General features: G+C 39.6%; 1 protein-coding gene across 1 annotated transcript; it reads left to right on the top strand.

Moving 5' to 3' along the window:
• Nucleotides 1-5,011: 5,011 nt before the first annotated feature.
• Nucleotides 5,012-25,340, top strand: LOC117420041 (sodium- and chloride-dependent GABA transporter 2-like). The gene is made up of 15 exons (XM_034033541.3): nucleotides 5,012-5,097; nucleotides 6,346-6,567; nucleotides 10,296-10,430; nucleotides 10,548-10,688; nucleotides 12,036-12,159; nucleotides 14,559-14,691; nucleotides 15,067-15,201; nucleotides 16,007-16,110; nucleotides 16,567-16,691; nucleotides 20,845-20,957; nucleotides 22,211-22,348; nucleotides 22,731-22,833; nucleotides 23,126-23,226; nucleotides 23,587-23,733; nucleotides 23,945-25,340. The coding sequence occupies exons 2-15, from the start codon at nucleotides 6,357-6,359 to the stop codon at nucleotides 24,098-24,100; spliced, it is 1,866 nt and encodes a 621-aa protein (XP_033889432.3). The 5' UTR covers nucleotides 5,012-5,097; nucleotides 6,346-6,356; the 3' UTR covers nucleotides 24,101-25,340.
• The last annotated feature ends 888 nt before the right edge of the window (nucleotides 25,341-26,228 follow it).

The raw sequence follows: 26,228 nt of genomic DNA, 5'->3' as shown, positions 1-26,228 counted from the left end.
TTCTGAATACATGTTTTTTCCTGGTCCGACCGCATTTGATCTGATCAAAAACAGCGGTTCTGGTACTGTAAATTATGAGAAAAAAACAAACAAAGCAGATAAATAAATACATAGTTTATAACATTACTGTTTTTTTTTTAAAATAAATGTGTAGCACTTATTTATGCTTTTGTAATATATATATTAAATCTTAAATGTGCAGTTTTTGGCTGCTTTAAAAAACACAATTTGGCATTTTATATATATATATATATATATATATATATATATATATATATATTCAATAACAAGTAGTTGTCATGCCGTCAAAAACCTGTAAATACCGCCAATGTTTTGATTCAAACACAGGCTCCCTTGAGAATGATATGTACAACATATCGAAACGTTGGGCAGCTGTCTCTTTGAGCTAATATATATACACACTGTATCTATCTATCTATCTATCTATCTATCTATCTATCTATCTATCTATCTATCTATATATATATATATATATATATATATATATATGAAATGTTTAAATGATTGAATAAATGTGACAAAAGCCCTTCTTCAGCTGTGTAGAAAGAAAAGTAAACACAGTGCAGTAAACTTTAAAAAAAAAATTCTATGGATGATATCATGATTATGTCAGAAAATAATGTTACTTCTAACAGGTTCCTAGTTTGAAGATAAACTCGTGTTCCCATTGTTTCTGAGCAGCATTAGTTCCATAACACTGACTGATCCCACAGATGGTGATGTCTTCAGTTCCGTGTGTATCCAAGAGCTGGGCGGAGATTTGCAGCAGACTGAATAAACTGTTTTAAATCTTCACAAGAGTTAGTTGAAATTTCAAAGATGTCGTCAATATATCTGACCTATAGCTTAGGTGTGTTTCCATTGTGTTGCTGTAAAAAAGGCTGGCATATGATGGTCCCATTGTAGTTCCCATGCTAACACCCCTAACTTGAGTGTAAACATTTCCATTAAAAGAAAAACTATTCAAAGTGAGTACAAGTTCAGCTAGTCTCAGAAAGATATCTGAGAACATGATGGGAGACTACATTTGGGGGCTGATTCGTGAAAGTGATTTACAGTATAATCGTAAATCTCGAAAAACTACTCACTTCTAAATCTTTTGTAGTCATTTTTGTATTACTTTAGTATAAATACATGTTAATTTGGATTCATATGTTGTTTTTTGACTGACTTTATGTGAACGAAAAGACACAAATTCGCCCGTTTTCTCATTGGAAATAGGTAAATTTCAAAATATCACTGTCCTGGTCACAAAAGCAAAGTTTGTGGGGAATAATAGCCATTTTCTATACTTTTGAGGCATAAGCAATTAGGAAATAACACTTACTACCCAGGAACAAAAAAAAAAAAAAAATTTGTTACACGGTGTAATCAGTTTGTCCAAGGGACTAAGATTTGTACCTACAAAGAAGTATCTACAAAAAACGTAACTACCCTCAATGATACCCAACCATTGTTCTGACGTATGTGTCTACCCGCCCACTTCACACAGACTGATCAGGTGAATTTCAAGCACTAGATCTTTATTGACAAATGTGAAAGAGAAATTTAACAAGTAAGATTTAACCAACCTACAAAACATCATAACTTATCTAAAGAGTAACACATTTCACTGTGGAACATACAAAAGGCAGATGATATTGTAATAAACTGCACCAGGATGCTCCGAAGGATGAGGCTGTACTCCAACTATTTTTACTCTACTTATTTTTCTTCCACCATTGTTTGGGTTCAATGTTTTTGGAGATCTGTAAGATTTTGTATTATAATAAAGGTGGTTATTTAACCCAAGATTGTCCTGACTGAAACAATAACAGTTGGATTAAAAGCATATTTGATATAACAAGTATAGTAATATTGTCTTTCCTGTCCCACTTTTTTGGCACAATCTTCCCTACATGACAAAGGGGGCTTCTTCCTTGTCTTTCTGATTCACTGCAAGACGTACACGGATATTACATCTCCTTTCTAAACTCAGGCTGTATTTCAACTGGTCAAAGCAAAAACATTACGACAGAGGGGATGAGGAGGAGAGAAGGCGGTAAAGATGTAGATGCAGATTATAAAATATTGAGGCAGAATATTAATGAAAAGGAAGTAAGAGCTTTTACCTAACAAGCCTTAAATAGATTAAATACATGACTAAATCTGTATAAAAGCAAATATTAAAAGCTAGCTTTGCAAGGGCAAAAAAACAACAACATTGTAATGCCTTTGCTTTCTATACAGGTGAGCAGTTTTTTGGCATGCATTTTGTAACCCTTTTTACTTTACCACTTAGTCATTTCATTTCAATGCACTGTTCTGAGGATTATAGCTGCATTAGAAGGTAAACAAACATCTCAATACTGTTGAACAAAAGCTTAACCTTCCCAGGCCCCAGGTCCCACGTGCTGAGCCTAACACCCCCAGTCTAGGTGTATGAGGGGAGGGCCTGGAGTCCCACTAACACCCCCAGTCTAGGTGTATGAGGGGAGGGCCTGGAGTCCCACTAACACCCCCAGTCTAGGTGTATGAGGGGAGGGCCTGGAGTCCCACTAACACCCCCAGTCTAGGTGTATGAGGAGAGGGCCTGGAGTCCCACTAACACCCCCAGTCTAGGTGTATGAGGAGAGGGCCTGGAGTCCCACTAACACCCCCAGTCTAGGTGTATGAGGAGAGGGCCTGGAGTCCCACTTACACCCCCAGTCTAGGTGTATGAGGGGAGGGCCTGGTGTCCCACTAACACCCCCAGTCTAGGTGTATGAGGGGAGGGCCTGGAGTCCCACTAACACCCCCAGTCTAGGTGTATGAGGGGAGGGCCTGGAGTCCCACTTACACCCCCAGTCTAGGTGTATGAGGGGAGGGCCTGGAGTCCCACTAACACCCCCAGTCTAGGTGTATGAGGGGAGGGCCTGGAGTCCCACTTACACCCCCAGTCTAGGTGTATGAGGGGAGGGCCTGGAGTCCCACTAACACCCCCAGTCTAGGTGTACGAGGGGAGGGCCTGGAGTCCCACTAACACCCCCAGTCTAGGTGTACGAGGGGAGGGCCTGGAGTCCCACTAACACTCCCAGTCTAGGTGTATGAGGAGAGGGCCTGGAGTCCCACTAACACCCCCAGTCTAGGTGTATGAGGGGAGGGCCTGGAGTCCCACTAACACCCCCAGTCTAGGTGTAAGAGGGGAGGGCCTGGAGTCCCACTGACTTTCAGGATTAATTGGCTTCACTCCAAGTGTCTAGAAAACTAACCAATCTGCAGTAAAGTGGCCAAGGTCTTGTGAGAATGTTGTTGTGCTTATGAGAGGAGCAGAATGGTTTTAAAGGCTTGGTTATTACCTCTTAATGCACATTACCAACCAAAAAGCTCCAATCCTCTCTCTCTTTCTTTATTCGTCTCACCTTAAACTTCTTGGATGGTGCAATAAAATGGCTTGGAAAAATAACAACCTCTGATTGATTAAACAGCATCACATGACCGTGCGTATATATAGCGTATCCCATGGCTTGCATACTAATGAGCCGCTTCACACTGAATAAATCACTATGCACCACTGCATTCTAAGTTCCATGACAAACTGCCATTTTATTTGTTCTTAGTTACAAAACCGCTGCCAATAACGAGTGACTTTCCACCTATTTTCTTTAATATATTTGGGGATGAAACTCCAGATAACTGGTACAACACCAACTGTCTGAGTGAACACAGCAGTCCACCTGAAAAAAAAATACAAATAAAATAAGTGCACCAGCAACTGTCAAGAGTAGACACATAAGAGTAGATGAGGAACAGATAAATTAAATTGAAATAAACAAAGATTGAAAAAACACTAAAAAAACACTGCAGCATGGGCTGTTAATGTACTTAAAGACTGGTTTAAAGAAAAAAATATTCATTTTAAGGAAATAAGTTACCATTTGAGAACACATGAGGAATACAGATTTGCACCACCAGACCACTGCTGGAGTGCAGAGCACTGCTGGCTGCACAGACTGGAGGACTCAGCATTTCCACTGTCAGCAATGCCACAGACAGCATTGCCACTACCAGCGTTGACAGGGCTGGAGTTCACTGTACCGCTGTCAGCATATCCTCTGCCAGTGTTGCCACAAGCAGCATTTCCACTGCCGGGGTGCCCCGCACGGCTGTTAGCATTGCCGCTGCCAGCGTTACCACTAGCATTTTCGCTGCCGGGACACCCTGGCAGAAGAAGGAGGAGGTGAGAAGACCTCCACCACAGCCCTGATCACCAACCTGCCCATAAAGATCCACATGGGGGAAAAGGGACATAAGGGGAGAGGGTTGGTGTTTTTAGTGGGGGAGGTGGCCAGGTGTGCTGGCAGTGTGGCAGGGCAAAATGTAGGTTCCAGCTAGAGGTATATAAATAGGGTTATTAATTTGTAAGGATAGGATTGATGTTGGTGTTAGAAGTGGAGGTGGAGGTGCGTGTTCTGTGTTCCGTGTTGGGCTGTATTTACATCCATGTCCGTGTTTGTTTACGTTTGGTGAGTTTTGTTAAATCTGTTTATTATGGCCATCGTGCCCTTTGTTTTGTTCCTGTGTTTTGTTCATTGTTTTATTATTTATATTAAAAGTGTCACACACACACACACACACAGCACAGAACTCCGAACTACATATTGAACAACAAGCCCCACAGTCCCTCCCTGACGATAGAATAAAGAAATGAGGAACAATGTGCTTTTATTACTGGACACCCAGTGCTGGTCATGCTGGTTTGACTGGCCGTGCTGGTCATGAGAGTGCAAAGCTGGTTCAAGGAAAAATAAATAAATTCATTAAAAGACCCTTCAGTGAACTGTAAAGTTCTGAAGTGACTGTTGCCTGGGCCCTTGTTACAAGGAGCACAGCACACTAACCCTAACCCTAACAATTAAACTCAAACATGCTGGCAGTTAACCATCTCCAGAGGCTGCAGGCATTCCTCTGCATTCTTCTATAAGCCAGGCATCTTTAAAGGGGAAGTCTTTGGAAGCCTAGAGCCACACCCCTCACAGACATACCCAGCACCCCTTTCTTTTATAACTCGAAGGAACAGTTAAGAGAGGCCAGAAAGGGACGTTTTCAGTGTTCATGGTAAGTGGAATATTTCTTGTTTGATTCAAATCAGCATTTTATGTAAACATTTTCTTCTTCTATTTATTGAAAATAAAAAAACATGTTATTTTGCCAAAATAATGCAGAAAGCAGAAACAAAAACTTAGAAGAGAATGTAATATATTTTTGCTTTTTGCATTATTTTGGCATATGTTTTTTATTTTTCTTTACTGCCATAAACTTGTTCAGTATTTATTAATACTCATGCAAGAGCTAAACCATAGCTTAATTCACAAGATTCATTAAAACAAAAATTCTCATTGATTTTGAAGTGCACTTACATGGTTTATCTAGTTCTTCACAATGTTTTTCCTGATTGTTTTCTCTTGGTAAAAAAGGTTCGATATAACAAACTACTGGTATATGTATAGATAGATAGATAGATAGATAGATAGATAGATAGATAGATAGATAGATAGATAGATATTCTTTTAAAGTAATTTTACATTGTGGGATGTCATATGTACTTAAAGAGTACCAAAAGTAACAAGGTTCTAAAAAATATCCCCCACGTGTTGCTACAACTGTTTAAATAATGTACCTGTAATTTTTATTTTCATTGTTAACATCCTGACAACTTTTTACACTTATAACTTTAAAGTTGGTTTCAAAGCTATTTTCAAAATGTTCGCTCTAGTGCATTGGGGTTTGAGGTCTGTCCTCTAAATCACTTTAGCAATCACTGTGCTATTAAAAAAAAAACAAAAAAAAACATAACAAGTGCTCTGGCTTTTCTGTTCCATACAACATAATGGATCGTTATTGCCGTTACCTGTTTGACAATGTGGGCAATAATCCTTCACTATCACTGCACTAGAGCAGACATTTTGAAAAGAGCTTTGAAACAACACGTGGGGACGTGTAACGCTATATTTTTCAGAACCCCGCTTCTTATTAATTAACTAAAAATGTAACTAAAATGCTAAATTCATAACACTTTTAATAAAGAACTAATAAAATGCTACAATGCAAATGCAAAATAGAAAAATGCTACAAAGAGCAAAAAGGGAATTGTCTTTAAACCTTTAGAAATAGTGTTTTGACTGTCCTTTTATTTTTCATTGATAATATTCTTTGCTACATATATATGCCTCACACATTTTGTGACAATATTTTTCATGCAAGATTCTCTTGTCATTTCCTTGTCATGTAAACCTTGTTGTTTGTAGTAGAATGCATGTGTGATTAATACTACTATAACACACTGCCTGCGTTCTGAAATCCCAGCCCAGGAGATCATGGATAGACCACAAGAAACTCTCCCAAACAATGTAGCTGGAGATTCAGAGGCCCTCCGTCTGGAGAAAGGCTTGCAGGGGGAAGAAGAGGGTGTGATGGAGAGAGGAAAGTGGGAGAACAAAATGGAGTTCATGCTTTCCATGGCGGGAGAAATCATTGGTCTGGGGAATGTGTGGAGGTTCCCCTACCTGTGCTTCAAGAATGGAGGAGGTGAGTGAGTGGAGGACATGGGTGAGGGGAATTTGAGCCAGAGGAAGGGCGAGGGGTTTCACTAACCTGTGATCCTGCGAGCACCAGGGCGAGGGGTATCACTAACCTGTGAGCCTGGGAGCACCAGTGCCATCCAAACAAACTAACCGGATGCTCTGTGTGAGACTGGAAGCAACAGGGCGAGCGCTAGAACAAACCTGATACTCTGTGTTTGACACATTTTATAATGCAATGGCTTCATAAGAAGGTGTCCTCCAATGTCTGGAACTTTGATTGAGTGTAAATTACTGGTCATAAAATCATTAAAGTGCAGTGTGTTTGGATTGACTACCCCTGAGTAGTGTACATCACACAATTCTGGACAATTTGTGGTCTCGTTAATTGGCTCAAGAGGTTAATGTATAAAAGACAGTGACAACAAGGGCAGCGTGTTCTTATCCGTTACCTCATTAGCGCCGAGATTAATGGCAATGTGACCAGGTTTTTTAATAGGCGATCTCTTTGGCTCTGAGTAGAATGACCCAATTCACAGGATGCTCCTGCACCGGCTATCTGAATTCCTATGACGTTTGATGAAATATTACATTACAGTAATTCCTCTTTGCTATCGCTATGAAGTAGCACAGTCATCTTGTATACGGGATCACAGTGGATTAGATAAAAAGACGAGAGCATTCATTCACCCAAAGTCTATTATTCTAACTAGAACACAGTTTCACATCAAGAGGTGTGTGGAGTAGTGGTTAGGGCTCTGGACTCTTGACCGGAGGGTTGTGGGTTCAATCCCCAGTGGGGGACACTGCTGTTGTACCCTTGAGCAAGGTACTTTACCTAGATTGCTCCAGTAAAAACCCCAATGTATAAATGGGTAATTGTATGTAAAATAATGTGATATCTGTATAATGTATAATGTTAAAGTTGTAAGTCACTCTGGATAAGGGCGTCTGCTAAGAAATAAATAATAATAATAATAATAATAACATCATCATAACCACAATCCATAAACACAGTTGAAGATGCAAGGTGTTTAAATTGTCCTGGAGGAATATGTGAAGCGCCTACTTTATCAATATCCATGTCTTTATATGTTATGATGAGAGCATTTGTGTTCTAGCTTGTCTACTTTAAAATGCAGGAGGAGCGGAGAGGTCGAGTGGGGGTGTTGGGGGAGATGAGGGTCTGGAGGTAGCTGGGTGCAGTCTGGTCAAGGCATCTGTAGGCTAGTACAAGAGTCTTGAACTGGATGTGAGCGGTGATCGGGAGCAGTGGAGTTGCATGGGAGAAGCGAGGCAGAGAGAACACCAGGCGAGCAGCGGAGTTCTGGATGAGCTGGAGCATACGGGTTGCAGACGCAGGGAGGCCAGCCAGGAGGGAGTTGCAGTAGTCTAGGTGGGAGAGTACCAGGGCCTGGACCAAGAGCTGGGTGGCGTAGTTGGTGAGGAAGGGTCGGATTCTTCGTATGTTGCTCAGGAAGAATCAGCAAGTGCCAGAGTGGAGATGTGTTGGGAATAAGAGAGGCAGGGGTCCAGGGTGACTCCGAGGTTCTTAGCTGAGGAGGAGGGAGAGAGTGTGGTAGATTCCAGAGGAACGGAGATAGAGAGATCAGAGGAGGGGGAGGAGGAGGAGGAGGGAAAGAAGAGGAGGTCAGATTTAGAGAGGTTGAGTTTGAGGTGATGTGAGTGCATCCAGGAGGAGATAGCAGACAGACAGGTAGAGATACAGGAGGGGATGGTGGAGTCAGAGGTGGGGAAGGAATCAGAGGTGGGGAAGTTATACTGTATGAATACTCAGTTCCCATTCAAGTTTCAGATTTTAAAGGCAGTGTGCCAAGTTCAGAAAGCTTCAACATGGCACTAAACCCTTTGTGTAGTGCACAAATCCCAGCCTGCCCTTCTGGCTAATTAAGAACGGGATATGTGAGCAAACTATTTAGCAGCTAAAATGAAGGCAATCATCAAGGCAGCTGGAGTGGAGAGGTGCTCTTCACACAAAGCACTGCTTCATTACCAAGGCAGAGTCTGGCTGGAGAGATGACCCTGCGGTGGGTATTAAAGATGTCATTTTAATAAGAACAGCAGGGCATGTTTCTCCCTTTCTTTCCTAGTAGTACCAAACATTGAAAACAGGAAACTAGGTATAGATACAAACACGCGTATACACCACATGAAACCAGCTTACAGAATGGGTGCCTGTAGTATACTGTATTAAGAATACCTCACCTACAGAATATGTACCAGTAGTATACAGTGTTAAGAATACTCAATTTACAGAATGTGTGCCTGTAGTATACAGTGTTAAGAATACCCAGCCTACAGAATGTGTGCCTGTAGTATACAGTGTTAAGGATACCCATCTTACAGAATGTGTGCCTGTAGTATGCAGTGTTAAGAATAACCAGCCTACAGAATGTGTGCCTGTGTAGATGCTGTGATAGCACACATTGACCTGGTAATGTCTTAACAACCATGAACTGAAATGAAGTTAATTATGTTTGAACAGAAATGGAAATCTTAGTCAGTTACATTCTATCTATGTACATAGTAACCTGTGGATATCAGACCATTTAAAATGTAAAACACTGATATAAAATATACTGACATATAAGGTAGGCTAGACTGGCATGGGAAAAAAAAGTCTGTATTATACTGAAAGATTAGAGATTATGCCACTGAAAATGTCACAATGATACTGAAACTATTGTCATTTTTAAATCTGTGCACTAGAGAAGTGGTTTGGTGGTTGTGAGCTTTAAAGTGACAAAATAAATGACTGAACTACTGAATTGAATTATGCTGCTTTATAACAGTTTAATAACATTGAATTGTATTTTTCTTTCACACAATTGGAGTAAAAACTGTGGTCGAACTGCTCAAGTCTTCAACCCTATTTGCTCCCCTGTTTTCTGAGTGGAATACAATCAGGTTGCCTTCCAAGAGGAGTAAGATGTATGCAGAAGCCCTCTAAAAAGGATTATTTCTGGGTTTTTAAGTCAATATTTTTTATTTCACTGTAGAAAAAGCTTTATTTATTTAGCCCATAAGGTCTGACTTTAGAAGATTTTTTTTTTTTATTTGTTGTGTTTCACGGTAAATAAGTGATATCTGATATAAAGAGCATAGTAATAATCTGCAGCACAGAGGGGACTTTGCCCTTCATTTCATCCTCATATCCTGTTGTTGTTGTAGCCACTCATAAACAAAGCAGCCCATTCCTGAACTTTTATTGTGAATAGAGACTTGGCACGCCTAGCTTTAATAGCTTAGCTCTGTTTGCACAGGAAGTGCATTCACTTTGCCAGGAACGTTTTATCTGACAGATTCTCTCTGTCTCAGTCCTCAAAAAAAGAGCCAAAACAGTGTTCAGAGAAAATCCTATGAAATGCACCATTGTTCAGAGATAATCCTATGAAATGCACTATTGTTCAGAGATAATCCTATGAAATACACCATTGTAGCATTTGAACAACCTTCTGGTGTGATTACAGCATTGGTTCCCCTGTCTGTGTGGCCTGAATTTCTGCCTGGAGTATTAACTGCTTGTGTGTGACGATAATTTATACATGATACTATTGCAAGCAACAAGACTGGAATATAATTCTTTGAAAAAGCAACATCCACAAGTGTGATTCTGATTGTGTGTTTAGTGCTTCCACTATATCTCTCAATGGCATGTCACTGCAGGTTGCCATCCTGACTAGAGTACTAGTGCATTTCCTGTCTGTTCTCCAGGAGCCTTCCTCATCCCCTACCTCATCTTCCTCTTCTTCTGCGGGATCCCGGTTTTCTTTCTGGAGACGTCTCTAGGACAGTACAGCAGTGAGGGGGGAGTCACTGCCTGGAGGAAGATCTGCCCTCTCTTTGAAGGTAGTAATAGAATGATCTTCTGTTCAGTATTTTGATGTGTTCTGTGTTCAGTAACAGGTTGAAGAAGACTGAGATGAACTGGGTTTGATCGCCACTCTTTGCTCTGTCTGTTCACAGGAATTGGCTATGCATCGCAAGTGATTGTGACCTACCTGAATATCTACTACATTGTCATTCTGTCCTGGGCTATTTTCTACCTCTTCAACTCTTTTAGTGCCACACTGCCCTGGTCTACCTGCGATAACACCTGGAATACAAGTGAGATCAAGTCACCAGATATTGTTCACAGTTACTAAAGTATATACTGTATTTTAGTGTTATATATCCCCTATGAAATATGCCAATTAAGAAAAATAAATGAGCCGATAGTAACACATGTTTTAAATGAAGAATCATAACATGAATGCTTTAGTATTGGTTCGGGTTAACTTTGTCAATTATTTTTAAGATTTTAAATGCTTCAGTCTAGTCCCCCCTATTCTGCTTTGTTCCAGGCTAAATACATTCAGATCTTTCAACCTCTCTTCACAGCTCATTCCTTTAAACCTTAGATTAGTCGGGGTGCTCTTTGTTGGACTCCAAGACCACAATGTCATTTTGGTAATGTGGTGACCAACACAGTATTCTAAGTGCAGCCTTCTCCAATGCATTATAGTACTCCACTATATACCCACAGCCCAGCGGAGGGCAACATCGGCTCCTATACTCCTCGCCATTGTGAGCAAAAGAACCAAATGATGTCATCAACAGATATTTCAAGCCTAAACAAACAAAAAAGTTACCAAGTCATCTAGAACCTACCAATCCCTCCTCAGTTTGTTTTCACAGATTTTGAACCTTACAGAAACACTGAGTAGCTGGCTCATTAAGCAAATTATACTGTGTATGTTACAGATGTAGTCCAAGGTTAAGCTAGATATTTTCTAGCTGTTACACAAATTATCCAGCACCCCTTAGATGCTGCTAAGGTCAGAAGAACAACATTCAAAGATTTCAAAAGCTTAGTTCATTTACACATTAGCTAGATCATTTCAAAACTAATTGTACGTTTCAGATAGTGTGCAGTGGCATCCTTTGGTTAAAGAAAAGGGCTTGTAACCAGGAGGTCCCTGGTTCAAATCCCAGCTCAGCCTCTGACCCATTGTGTGACCCTGAGCAAGTCACTTAACCTCCTTGTGCTCTGTCTTTCGGTGAGACGTAATTGTAAGTGACTCTGCAGCTGATGCATAGTTCACACACCCTAGTCTCTGTAAGTCGCCTTGGATAAAGGCGTCTGCTAAATAAACAAATAAAAAAAGAATGAGCAGAGCATAGCAAACACACATGTATTAACTGGCAAACTTACCTCTATGCTCTTCAGAGGAGCTGCCTAGGGCTTTGTAGTGCAAATATGAAGCCAAGGCTTTTTCTTTCAATGCACTTTTAATTTTCAACTCAGATTCTTGTGATATATAGAACAACTAAAGAAATATGCTGAAGAACATTAAACAGAAATGAAGCAATGCTATCATAAGGAGCAAGGCACAAACTGTATACATTCAAACTAAGTTCTCACAGCTTTGCAACATTTGAAAATACTAAGCCCTCTCTTTCTTTGTGTTTAAGAATCATGCAAGGAATTTTTCGATTGGAATGATACCGACACAAACACCAGCATGAACTTTGATACCAATATCGATATGGGATTCCGGGATTTTGTGAAAAGGAGCCCTGAAGTTGAGTTCTGGGAGTAAGTTTCTTACTTTTCTATGTCATTCACGCACTTGTATCCTTCTCAAAAGATTTACTCTATAATTAATGACAAGTATCATCTGTTCTCCGCACTGGGATAATGGAGGAATAGTACACATCAGAAAGGGTAAAGGAAGCACATTATACATCACTGACAGTAACTGAGACACAGCATACAGTACATCACTGACAGTAACTGAAACGCAGTGTACAGTACATCACTGACAGTAACTGAAACGCAGTGTACAGTACATCACTGACAGTAACTGAAACGCAGTGTACAGTACATCACTGACAGTAACTGAAACGCAGTGTACAGTACATCACTGACAGTAACTGAAACGCAGTGTACAGTACATCACTGACAGTAACTGAAACGCAGTGTACAGTACATCACTGACAGTAACTGAAACGCAGTGTACAGTACATCACTGACAGTAACTGAAACACAGCATACAGTACATCACTGACAGTAACTGAAACGCAGTGTACAGTACATCACTGACAGTAACTGAAACACAGCATACAGTACATCACTGACAGTAACTGAGACACAGCATACAGTACATCACTGACAGTAACTGAAACACAGCATACAGTACATCACTGACAGTAACTGAAACGCAGCGTACAGTACATCACTGACAGTAACTGAAACGCAGTGTACAGTACATCACTGACAGTAACTGAAACGCAGTGTACAGTACATCACTGACAGTAACTGAAACGCAGTGTACAGTACATCACTGACAGTAACTGAAACGCAGTGTACAGTACATCACTGACAGTAACTGAAACGCAGTGTACAGTACATCACTGACAGTAACTGAAACGCAGCATACAGTACATCACTGACAGTAACTGAGACACAGCATACAGTACATCACTGACAGTAACTGAAACGCAGTGTACAGTACATCACTGACAGTAACTGAGACACAGTGTACAGTACATCACTGACAGTAACTGAAACGCAGTGTACAGTACATCACTGACAGTAACTGAGACACAGTGTACAGTACATCACTGACAGTAACTGAAACGCAGTGTACAGTACATCACTGACAGTAACTGAGACACAGTGTACAGTACATCACTGACAGTAACTGAAACGCAGTGTACAGTACATCACTGACAGTAACTGAAACGCAGTGTACAGTACATCACTGACAGTAACTGAAACGCAGTGTACAGTACATTAGTGAGAGTAATGGAGGCACAGCATACAGTACATCTCCTGCAGTGCTGCTTGTGCTGTAGTTACAGTGCGCTGATGGGTGGGCCTGTGTCAGGGTCTGGTCTGTAACAGAGCATGGGAGGGGAGTGAGTGAAAGGGGGGGCTTGTGATGCTGCAGGTGAGATATAGGAAGCGTTCCTGTCTAACTGCAGAGACACACAGGATGAAAAATAAAACTTGATTCCTCTGAGGACTAAAAGAAATGTGCATACCGTCTGTCTAAACTGAAATGAATTGCATCTCCACCTGTGTCACACTTAGAGTTTTACATGATAGATTTCTGCTTGTCCAGTAGTGATTAAACTTGCTGAGGACATTTATATCACAGGTTACTGATAACGCTAGACTCTGGGTGCAAAAGAAGGCTACCTGTCTGTCTGTCACACTTACTGTTTTACATATATCCAGAGAACCACTTAGCCAGCTATGATGAAGCTTTTACAAAATATATAAACAGACCTGCTTATTGTGATAAAATGTGTTCTATGGGTTATTTTGCACAAGATATTGAGGGTATTATAATCATGGGGAATATACATGCATCTGTCTGTCTATATGTCAAACTAAAATGTTTCCATGTGCAAACATTGTATTATTTTGTATGTAACACTGGGATGGGGATAATTGACTCACCAAACTTTTATTAAAAATGGAAATACCTCTCATCAGCACAACCTTTTTCTCATAAGCCCCTTATAAATGTGATTCAAATAATTGAGTTTCACTTGGGTGAGGTCCTTAGCCTGCCACTATACAATACTTACAATACAGTTTATGCCACTGAGAGGTACGGAAATGAGGTTTGTAGATTTGGACATAACTAGGTTAATAATTTATTAATTACATGGTTAACCACTGATCAATTAAAATGTCTTTGTCTCGATTAATTAAATGGGGAGTTCGATTAGTTAATTATATTGAATTGAATTTAATGTATTTAAATAATATTAGAGACAATTTATAATGTAAGATTATTATTTTGCCATTTTTTGAGGGGTAGACTGTAATGCACAGTAATTCTATATCACATCAATTAATTTAAAGGAAACATCAAGATGGGGGTGCCGTGGTTTTGTCTGTGTGTGTTTTGGTGTGTGTGTCGCTCCCTGCACTGCCTGCACCTCTTTTCATGCTCACAGCAATGCCCTGTATCATTGCAGGAACCGTGTTCTGGGCAAGTCCCCAGGGATAGAGCACATGGGCAGGCTGCGCTGGGATCTCGCCCTCTGCCTCCTGCTGGCTTGGATCTTGTGCTACTTCTGCATTTGGAAAGGAGTCAAATCCAGTGGCAAGGTGAGGAGGGGTCGGTGTGGCACTGCCTGTGTGCATGGACATGGCTCTACCTAGAAACATAGGAAAGCTTGGATCTAATTTTCATTCAATTTGTCCCAACCTTTTCAGCAAATAAACTTTGACTTCTCCAAACTTCACCTGCCCTTGTAAAGGTTTACAGCGGTATCACCTGGTAAAAGCACTGCAGAGTTTAGTAAAGCATCAACAAATGTTACTTGTTTCTTTTATTTTGTATATATCGTACAAAAAAAAAAAAAGGTTTCAAATTCCCTGTGTTTTAAACATTCTTTAACCACATAAATAATTTCCAAACACACCTGCAAGTAAAGCTGTGTTTGAATGTGAGTGGAGCTGATTGCTGTTGTTGTGTTCCAGGTGGTTTACTTCACAGCCACCTTCCCCTACGTGATGCTGCTCATCCTGCTGCTGCGAGGACTGACCCTGCCCGGGGCCTGGGAGGGAATCAAGTTTTATATCTACCCTGATATCAACAGACTCAGAGACCCAATGGTGAGGCTGGTTTTATATCTACAGGCTGTCTTCTTCATTAAAAAAAAACAAAAAACTTTTTTTTAATCACAGATTTATGTGCAAAGAATACTAAAGCTATAGCACAGACCTTATGGGTGAGGAATTTCAAAACTATAGCACAGACAAAACCCGTGAATGTGTGTGAGGAGAGAGTATTCGTGTTTGTCCAGGTGAAAGTGATTATACTCCAGCTAGTTTTCATTTATGCAATAGAATAAACAGAGGCTGGACACAAAATCAGAAACATCTTCCCTATCACTGTAATTGTCATCTTAGGCACAGTCCATAAACAGATGGTGGGTATAACATGTTGTGGTCCCATCTCTTTAGCTAGGTAGCTTTAGGAAGTCCAAAGTCACTTCTAGTTATTGTCGGTAAAACCAAACTGAGCACCTTAATTCGAATGGGTGAAATAGGGCTCCTAGGAAAAAAGCACATGGTTGGTATCTGATGTGCTTATTTCCAATCTGGTGGAGTTATCTGCTCAGAAACAGCACATGTGAAAGCAGTCCTATCATTTTGTTTACTTTTTTTAATGAAGAAGATCTGTGTCTAATTAAGGATTCCTACAAGCATGGCAGATCTTCTTTAGCCCACCCTGTAGAGTCCTAGCCATATGTGTTCACTGCTCACTGTGTATTTTTCAGCACTCTGACCCTATTCTTCTGTATATAACAACACAGTCATGTGATTCTTCTGTGGGGCACACTGATATAACAACACAGTCATGTGATTCTTCTGTGGGGCACACTGATATAACAGCACAGTCATGTGATGTTCACAGGTGTGGCTGGATGCTGGAACCCAGGTGTTCTTTTCCTACGCTGTGTGCCAGGGCTGCCTGACTGCATTAGGAAGCTACAACAAGTACAACAACAACTGCTACAAGTAAGAGCAGCAGAACTGCCACATGTACAGTGGCCAATGCACATTAGGGTATTGTTTACCAGAGTATACTTCAATGGAATACTGTAGGCCACCATAGTGAACTACAGTGTTTTTGCCAATACTATAATAGTTAGTATATGGAAATTAAAGTAATATTCTACTAAAGTGGACAAAGAAAGTGTCTTGTTTCTTTCTGTGCACAAATTTCTATTGAGCACATACTATCTGACTGTATATACTGATAGCAAGCACACCGAAAGGATCATTAAAAAAAAACCAAAACTTTGCTGAAGGCGTTTTATAATAGATTTGTAAGATTGTGATGTAAGGATGTGATATGATACATGTGAATGAGATGTAAGAATGTGATATGATACATGTGATTGTGATGTAAGGATGTGATATGATACATGTGAGTGTGAAGCATGTGTAAGGATGTGAGCGTTCTCTTTTCAGGGACTGCCTGGCTCTGTGTCTTCTCAACAGTGGAACGAGTATTGTGGCTGGCTTTGCTGTCTTCTCCGTCGTGGGATTCATGGCCTACCAGCAGGGGGAGGACATTTCCAACATTGCCTTGTCCGGTAGGTCATCTTACAGGTTTCCAGGTCAGGTCACTCTGATAGATTACACTCTGGATGTAATGATGTGTAGAAAGTGCATAGTTTTCTCTTTTAAAAGATCCTATTGCCAGTAGATCAGTATAAAGCTATACATAAACTGAGCTGATGCAGCATAAAATGGAGTTATCGTTTAAGGATGATCAACTGACAGATTTCCAAGGCTTTTGGTCACCAGTATTTTTTTTTTCAAGAAGGAGCAATACACACACACACACACACACACACACACACGCACACACGCACACACATACACACATACACACACGCACGCACGCACACACACACACACACACACACACACAGTCACACACACACACTCACACACACACACTCACACACACACACACACACACACACACACACACTCACACGCACACACATACACACACGCACGCACGCACACACACACACACACACACACACACAGTCACACACACACACTCACACACACACACTCACACAGACTCACACACACACACACACACACACACTCACACACACACACACACACACACACACACAGAGTCACAGACAAAAGTATTCCGGCAGGTTAAAAAATGAGAAAAACCACATAGAACATAGGAAGTGATTCTTTCTATTTGAAAGAAATAAATAAAACTAGAGATTCAGCTTTAGAATAAAACAACAAATTATTACATAACATGCATCAAATAAAAAATAGCATGCAAAAACTAATTTCATACTTTGACAAAAGTATTTGGGCAATCAACATATTTCGTGTGACAATTATCATGATTGAAAACCAACCTGATGATAATTATAGAATACATAAATACATAATCATCAAGTGCTGAAAAATAAATCAGAAATTTGTGATTAAAAAAAGCAACAAAAATGGCAATGATCTCAAAATGGCAGTAATACAACTAAACAAAAAAGGAGAAACTACCAGAAAAATAGCACTGTGTGGACTATTATTGACAAACAAAGGAGAACAGGAACTACTGCAACTAGCTCCAGGTGTGGAAGACCAAGAAAGATTTCTGCAAAATCTGGAAGAAGAATCATTTGAGCAAAATCCTCCGATTACTGCAGAAGATTTCACACAAGCATTGAGAGAAGATGGTCAAGAAATTCACAAGTGAACAATTCAACGATACCTTAACAAGATGACTGTCCATGGGCGAAAACCAAGATGAAAACCTTTGTTAAAAACAATACACAAAAGAAAGCGATTGGAGTTCTCCATTTAATACTTGAAGAAGCCTGATTTCTTCAACCAAATTTTATAGTCAGATGAATCCAAAATATAACTTTTTTCAAGAAAAGTTTATCATGCCCAGTGTTAAACAAGGTGGAGGTTGTGTGATGGTATGGGCTTGTTTTTCTTCCTCAGGCACTGGCGACCTTTGTATTGTAGAAGGATCAGTGAATGCTGCAAAATATCAAGACATTTTGCACTCTCATTTGTTACCCAGTGCTAGAAGGCTTATTGGACGGAAGTTTGTATTCCAGCAGGATAATGACCCTAAGCATTCTGCAAAGTCTACAAAGGATTTTCTGAAAAAAAAGGAAGATTACATGGATTACAGTCCTCAGACTTGAATCCCATCGAGATGTTGTGGATTGACTTGAAGGCTGCTGTTGCAAAAAGGAAACCAAAGTCGATTGCAGAACTCAAAGCTGTATGTGTTGAAGAATGGGCAAAAATATCTCTGGAAAGATGCCAGATGTATATATCTGTGTACATATGTATGCAATATGGCTCAACAGGATGTCAGGATGTTTTAATTGGTTTCTGTTTTAGCCAGTCCTGAAAGACGGCGATTTTTTTTCCCCTTTTGCTATCTTCGTTATTATTATTATTATTATTATTATTTATTTCTTAGCTGACGCCCTTATCCAGGGCGACTTACAATTGTTACAAGCTATCACATTATTTTTACATACAATTACCCATTTATACAGTTGGGTTTTTATTGGAGCAATCTAGGTAAAGTACCTTGCTCAAGGGTACAGCAGCAGTGTCCCCACCGGGATTTGAACCCACGACCCTCCGGTCAAGAGTCCAGAGCCCTAACCACTACTCCACACTGCTGCCCTCGTTGATTTATCTATCAGTTAACTTAATTGTTCTTTATCCAGATCGGCTTGTCTACTTTTTTTGGTGGTTCAGTATCTTCAGAGACATCCATATTTTCAGGAAGTTGGTCACTCAGTGTTATAGTTACTGTATCTCTGTAACTGTAACTGTAAACAAGATGTCTACCGATACTGTGAATTCTGTGAGGCAGCGCAGTGATTTCTAATATGTGATGAGGCTCCAACTGTCTATATCCATCCAATATATGGACAGCTAGAACCTTGCTCAACCAATCACACTGCTTGTTTCACGTTCCATTGCCAAACCTGGATTATATATATATAAAACCTGCCAAGAGTGACCACTCATGGGAGTTAGCAAAAGTGGTCGCTTATAAGAGGTGGTCTCTCTTCAAAGGGCAACTGTAAAATTGGCACTTTTACGATGTACAGAAAGGCTACTATTGTTAATGATGTTTCATGTACAATTTTAATCGTGCGCTTCAAAAGGCATCCCACTACACTATTATTTTATTAACTTTACATACAGTATACAGTACTGTATTAAATATCTTGGTGGGTTTATTAACATTTATATTAATCAAAAGAAGAGGAAATTCAGTTCTAACGCAAGCACTTATTTTCAAGACTGTGAAGTTATACAATCATTATACAAAAGACCAAAATGTTCTCGAAAAAATGTGTCTGGTTTCAGTCTACAGTACCTTGACTCATAATTGGCAAAGATATCTGCCTTCAGTCGTAAGAGGTATTGGATTTGTGTTTTTCCGACTCCAAACTGTTTGGCAGTTGGTACCGTCTTCTAGCAGTGATATTGGCTGAACACGTTAAGGGTAAGAAACACTGGGTTTGCTTTTTTTATTTTTCCCTTCCATCTTGACTTCTTTTAGCTGTAAACTGTACCTTACAGTAGTGTACACCTTTCATTTCAACACGTTCACATCCTCTGGTTCCGGTTCATGTTGAGTATGAAGCCGTACAATACAGAAAGGCAGTTGCTATGTGTACGGCTGTTGTACATAGAAGAATTCTATTTTTCCATCGATGTGTCACATAACTCGAAATTACATCATTATTCTCCTGGAAGGATAGGAGGTATTTTATTAAGCTGGAACAATAACATGCGTACGGCTGCTGTACATATTAGAAGAATGCTGATGTGCCACACTATGGCTACAGATCTTACATTGAAGCGCTACCTGATGATGATACCAATGTATACACATGGTGTGTAAATGCGGTTTATTATTTATCACTCAAAGGCATGTGGTGATAACAAATTTTAATAAAGACTTAAGTCATTCAAACAAACATATTCTGTAACTAGTACTTATTTTAATAACCCAATGCCAGGCACATGTGGATTCCTTGGCATCCCAGGAATAGGCAGTGGTCCTGTTGGTCCCATCATTAATGCACTTCGAAGCAGAAAAGATAACAAGCAAAAGAAAAAATCTTTTGCTGGAAACTTCAAAGAAACACAGACTGATAAGCGGAAATAATTTTCTCCTACATGGACGGGAGTAAGAAAATGTGGTTGCTCGTCACAGTTAAATTATAGGAGAAAAACAAGTAGTCTCTCGTGACAGGTGGTCTCTCTTCAGAGGTGGTCGCTGAGGCAGGTTTTACTGTATATATATATATATATATATATATATATATATATATATATATATATATATATTATTAGAGATGGGCACCAATATTTATAATAATTTTCATATCACGATATTGTGGGATTAAAAAACAAAATTCACGAACGCTCGCAGAGACATCATTTGTATTGCAAATACTGCTACAAACTGCTCCGTGGGTGCTTCCTGTAATCACGGATTACACTGATTATCTATTATTATTATGATTGATGTTTAAAAAGACAAAAATGCACAGAAGAGTAAAGAATGTAGTACAAAGTAATGCAGGAGTAGGATTTAGTATAAAACTGAATATGAATATGGGAGACTGCTTCTTTCACATTCAGTAAAGTGACATGTGTGTGTGTGTGTGTTTTTGTGTTTGTGTGTTTGGTTTTGTTGTGTTCCTGGTGTAGGTCCTGGACTGGCCTTCATAGCATACCCTAAAGCAGTGACAATGCTGCCCCTTTCCCAGTTATGGGCTTGCCTCTTCTTCCTCATGATCATATTTCTTGGTCTTGACAGCCAGGTGAGTCAATCAGGAGATAGTTCAATAAGTTGGCAAGTAGCTCACTGGTTCATCATGTAGTTAGGAGTGTGCCCACATTTGAAAGTGTTTTATAAAACATGAACCAAAGTACACTCTCTTACTAGGGGAATGTAGACATGGAGCAGGTCAGGGAGAAATGGGGCTGGGGGGGGGGGGAGCGAGACCATCTCCCCTGCAGCGTCTCAGCAGCTGGTGTAGTTACCAGATTGTCTGTGTCTCTCGTAGGGTTTGTGGTTATTAATTATAATTATATTTCTATCAAATATCCTTGTACTACTTAATAGTTATTTAATATTAATTCTTAAACTTAAATGACAAGTCTTGAAGAATGGTAAATGTTAACAATCTCATATTTTATTAAAGGTTAATACCCATATGTTATGGATAATACAGAAACAATATAGTTATTGCAACATATACGTTTAGACGAAATACAAGAGTCAACTAATTTTAAATGGTTTACAAAATAGGTGTGAATGAGCCCAAAGAATTGTGCTCTGGTCCAGTTCATATATGCATCTTTTTTTTTTTTTAATTTGGAATCACCACTTGTATATTACCCCAATTTGAAATGCCCAATTCATAAGCCTGGCTCACCGCTGCAACCCCCGCGCTGACTCGGGAGAGACGAAGACGCGTCCTCCCAAAAGTGTGCAGTCAGCCGTCCGCTACCACAGAGCTACAGCGTCGGAGGACCACGCGGGCTGTTACAGGGGTTGCTGGTGCACGGTGTGCTGAGGACATCCTGGCCGACCTAAGCCTTTCCCACTCAGGGCGGCGCTCGGCCAATTGTGTGCCGCTCGAACCGGCGACCTCCAGGCTATAGGGCGCATCCTGCACTCCACGCAGAGTGCCTTTACTGCATCTTAACTAGAGCGATGCCCTTAAGTGACTAATTGGCTGCAATGATTTGACTGTCTTCCACCCTCTTGTTTCTAAGCAGCTGATCACCCGATATTAAGACATCATAAGGTTGACCCAGTTTCTCATCTTTCTAAAACATATGATATTACTAACACTCTTGTTATTCACATTATCACATTCTTACCTCCTGATATTCCATGAATTGCTGATTGCTCCACAGCAGTACTTCCTGTGTTAGCAAGGCTCACGTTCTTGAGTTAAACTAAATGAACTCGGTTTAGACCTTTGTTCCTCACATGCCAGCACCAACTTGATTCTTAATATTAATGTTTCGTCAGTTCATTTCTAACTGTACACTCTCCTCCCAGTTTGTGTGTGTTGAGAGCCTGGCGACCGCCATCACAGACATGTACCCTGGAGTGTTCCGCAAGGAGAGACGACGAGAGCTGCTCATTCTGGGGATCGCTGTGGTGTGCTTTCTACTGGGCTTGTTCCTGGTGACCGAGGTAGGCAATCTCACACCATTCCAAGCACACTTATATCGCATCATCATTCCCTTGCATGCGTCCCAGGGTGCTTCCCCGGTCCACATTTCTCAACAACTACTGTGGGAATGCTAAATCAAAAAGTCTTTAGTCTGCTTGTAAAAACACCCTCCCTTCTGGATAAAGTGCCGCACTGATCTTGTCAGCAGACAGGCCACCGTCAGTCACATGCTAGGTAGAATGTATTTATTTGAGATCCAAATCAAATGTATCTCAGCCCTGCAAAAATACGCAATGAAGACAGTGAGAAAGACTTCCTCTCGAAACATTCATCATTGATTCTTTTAGTTTGTTTTAGTATTCCTAAAAACACACAGTAAGGTTTTCTCTCTGTTTCCACCAGGGAGGAATCTATATCCTGGAGTTGATCGACTCCTGTGGTACAAGCGGTCTGTGCTTGCTGTTCATTGCCTTCTTTGAAAGCATCTGTATTGGGTGGGTCTATGGTAGGTACTGTGAAGTAGAGCACAACAGTTTTTTATGTTTTTATGCATTTGTACATTATTTCCATCTTCTATCTAGCAGTGCTATTCATTATACTATTGTATACTCTTTCCCTCTGTTCTTTAGTATACCCAGGTTGCTGATGTATGTAATTCTAATACAATAAGACTTTGGGAGACATTCATTACTGTTTTGAGCTTTGTATGCCATATTAAAAAAACAAAGTTTGATGGTCCTGTTTTTACAATGTCCTTTCTGAGATGGGTACTTACAGTATGTGACTGATTGTTATAGGTGCTGACCGTTTCTATGACAACATTGAAGATATGATTGGTTACCGGCCTGCCCCCCTGATTAAGTACTGCTGGTTGTTCTTCACACCTGCTATTTGTGCTGTGAGTGCCGTGCTTGCATTGCATTGCTGTGTTTTGTTTTGTGGTTCCTCTCTAAAATCGAGGTCCCTCTGTATACACTATAATTCCGGTAACCAGACACAGTCACTGGCACCAGATCCTATTGTCATTAATAACTCTGGAAGGTTAGCAACAATACAGAGACTAATACATACAGTCACCACTGACACAACTACAGCTAAACAATATACAATTAAAAAAATAACCCTTAGCATTGTATGATTCATAGCAAAATGACTATACATGTATATAAAGGATTAAATATATGTTTAGATATGCATAGAAAATCTGAAAAACGGTCAACCACTGTTCAGCACTAATGCGTGATGTTTCTGCCCCCAGGTCACATTCATTCTGTACTTGTTTAGAGGGGCGTGGTTTTCATCCTCCGAGGGGCCAGGCTGGTCCATGGCACTGGGCTGGGTTTTCACCTTGTCCTCGGTGGTCTGCATCCCTATTTTTATTGTGTATGCCTTGGCCAGCACACAGGTATGTGGCTCATTTATTAAGAGGGAGCTTTAATACTAAAGTTTTTGTAATTTAATTTTTATAAATATTTACATGCCTGTAAATCATTTGTCAAATATTTTGAGGAGAAGTGTTTAGAATTGCAACAAGAACTAAAACAAAATAATTTCTGCACACGTTTGTGAGACTCTAGACTGTAACATTCATGTATGTTACACTTCCCATATTGCAGGACCTGAGAAAGCTGATTGTGCCTTCCAGCAGTCTTCGACAAGTGAGCCCTAATAAATCCAGACTGACCCTGTGCAGTAAAGTGGTCTTCTATGGGAACTCTCTGGGGCCCAGTCTGGAGGAGCGCCTGGCGACAGAGAAAGAGACAGGCTTCTGAACAAGGACCCTGCCTGCATTCCAGGGCATTGCCCAGAGAGATGCACTCTCACTGGTTCGACTCCCTAACTCCCCACACCTCTGTGTTCCTCAGGGTTAAGCAGAGCACCCTCAAGGTCTGATTCACACATCCACAGTGAACTGCTGCTGAACCAACAGTAAACAAGGAGTACAGATTTTCTTGACATTGACAAGTCCTAAGCCACTTGCAAAACAGGTTATTTTTGTGAATAAGCAAAGTAAATTCACAAAATGAAAAAAGGGTTTTAAAACAATAGACCAAAAAAGCATTGTATGGCATTGTCATTCATATAATGTCTGTCTTTTGCACACAGATTTGCTAATGATGTTTATGTTTTGATCTTTGATTCAGGGATAGTTGCTGCACTTAGCATTGCAGTGGCTGTCACCTGAATCAGAGACAAAGTGAACATAAAAACACATGAAAACTGACAGTTTTTTTTTTTTTTGTTTTTTTTTACTATTTCATTTATTGGTCACATTATATATGCTAACAACTGAGTCAAAAGCAATGTTATACATTATAGCTCTATGGAGAGACTGCCCTATATTATAAACAGTAGTTAGTCCTCTAGCTGTATGGAGAGACTGTCCTATATTATAAACAGTAGTTAGTCCTCTAGCTGTATGGAGAGACTGTCCTATATTATAAACTGTCTTTAGTCCTCTAGCTGTATGGAGAGACTGTCCTATATTATAAACAGTAGTTAGTCCTCTAGCTGTATGGAGAGACTGCCCTATATTATAAACAGTGGTTAGTCCTCTAGCTGTATGGAGAGACTGCCTTATAGTATAAATTGTCTTTAGTCCTCTAGCTGTATGGAGAGACTGTCCTATATTATAAACTGTCTTTAGTCCTCTAGCTTTATGGAGAGACTGCCCTATATTATAAACTGTAGTTAGTCCTCTAGCTGTATGGAGAGACTGTCCTATATTATAAACTGTCTTTAGCCCTCTAGCTGTATGGAGAGACTGCCCTATATTATAAACAGTAGTTAGTCCTCTAGCTGTATGGAGAGACTGTCCTATATTATAAACTGTAGTTATATGGAGAGATTGTCAGAAGAACTTCAGACAAACTTGACTAAACTGAAGATGGTGGCTATAACTGTAATTTCTTTGAACTCCGATTTTAAGCAACAATTACAGTTTAAGACATTCAGGAGAGACTTTTTGTATTGTATAACTTTTAAATTAAATTGATTTGAATGACAACACAACTATAAGGTATCGTCCCTTTATGATGAAATGTGGATACAAGTGTTCAGGTCTGACACACTCATTTTAGTAACATTTCTTAAGTAGAAAAAATAAACAAAAACAAACTGTGTCCTGTGCATTGAAATAAAAAGTTTTTTATATATATATATATATATATATATATATATAATTTCCTTTTTGCGTCTTCTTTTTCAAAACTTGCATCACTTTTGTGTCGACTAGAACACTGCAAGCACCATCTTATGTGCATGTGGTCTCTTCTTACAGAGCTCTCATTTATTATGGGCCGGCTGTGTTAATATTGTTTAAACGTGTTCAAACGGCTGTGTTAAGCCCTCATTTATTATGGGCTGGCTGTGTTAAAACGGTTTGACAGTATCAAATTACAATAATCCGTTTTTAAAACTGTACATCTTACCATGAAATAACATTTTGACAGTATATGAGATTACGATAATCAGTTTTTAAAAGCTGTACATTTTACTGTAAATAATAGCTACTATTAAATTAAAAAACATACATTTAAATGTAAGAATATGTACATTTTATGGTCAAGAACAATTAAAACTATAAAGATTAATGTTAAATATTTATTTTTTAATAGTTTTACCAGTTACATTTTGGAAATGTACCACAAAAAAACACACAGTATTATACTGTGATTTTAAGTGTTAAATATTTATTTGTACCTGTCAATGCCATTTTACATGCACAATTTGACAATGGAAAAAGATTAGGTAAATATAATGACCAAAAACAGTATGCTTTACCTTGCAAATGAGTTTTGATTATAAATTAAACAATGAAAACCGAATAAAAGAATCAAACTTTTGCACTAAATGTGTATATTAATTATAAAAGTGATACATTAGTGCTGTACACTACAA

This window comes from Acipenser ruthenus, chromosome 14 (genome assembly GCF_902713425.1).
Source record: "Acipenser ruthenus chromosome 14, fAciRut3.2 maternal haplotype, whole genome shotgun sequence".
Classification (NCBI taxonomy): domain Eukaryota; kingdom Metazoa; phylum Chordata; class Actinopteri; order Acipenseriformes; family Acipenseridae; genus Acipenser; species Acipenser ruthenus.
The sequence above is the reverse complement of the archived record's forward strand: the minus strand, read 5'-3'. Positions and strand labels throughout refer to the sequence as shown.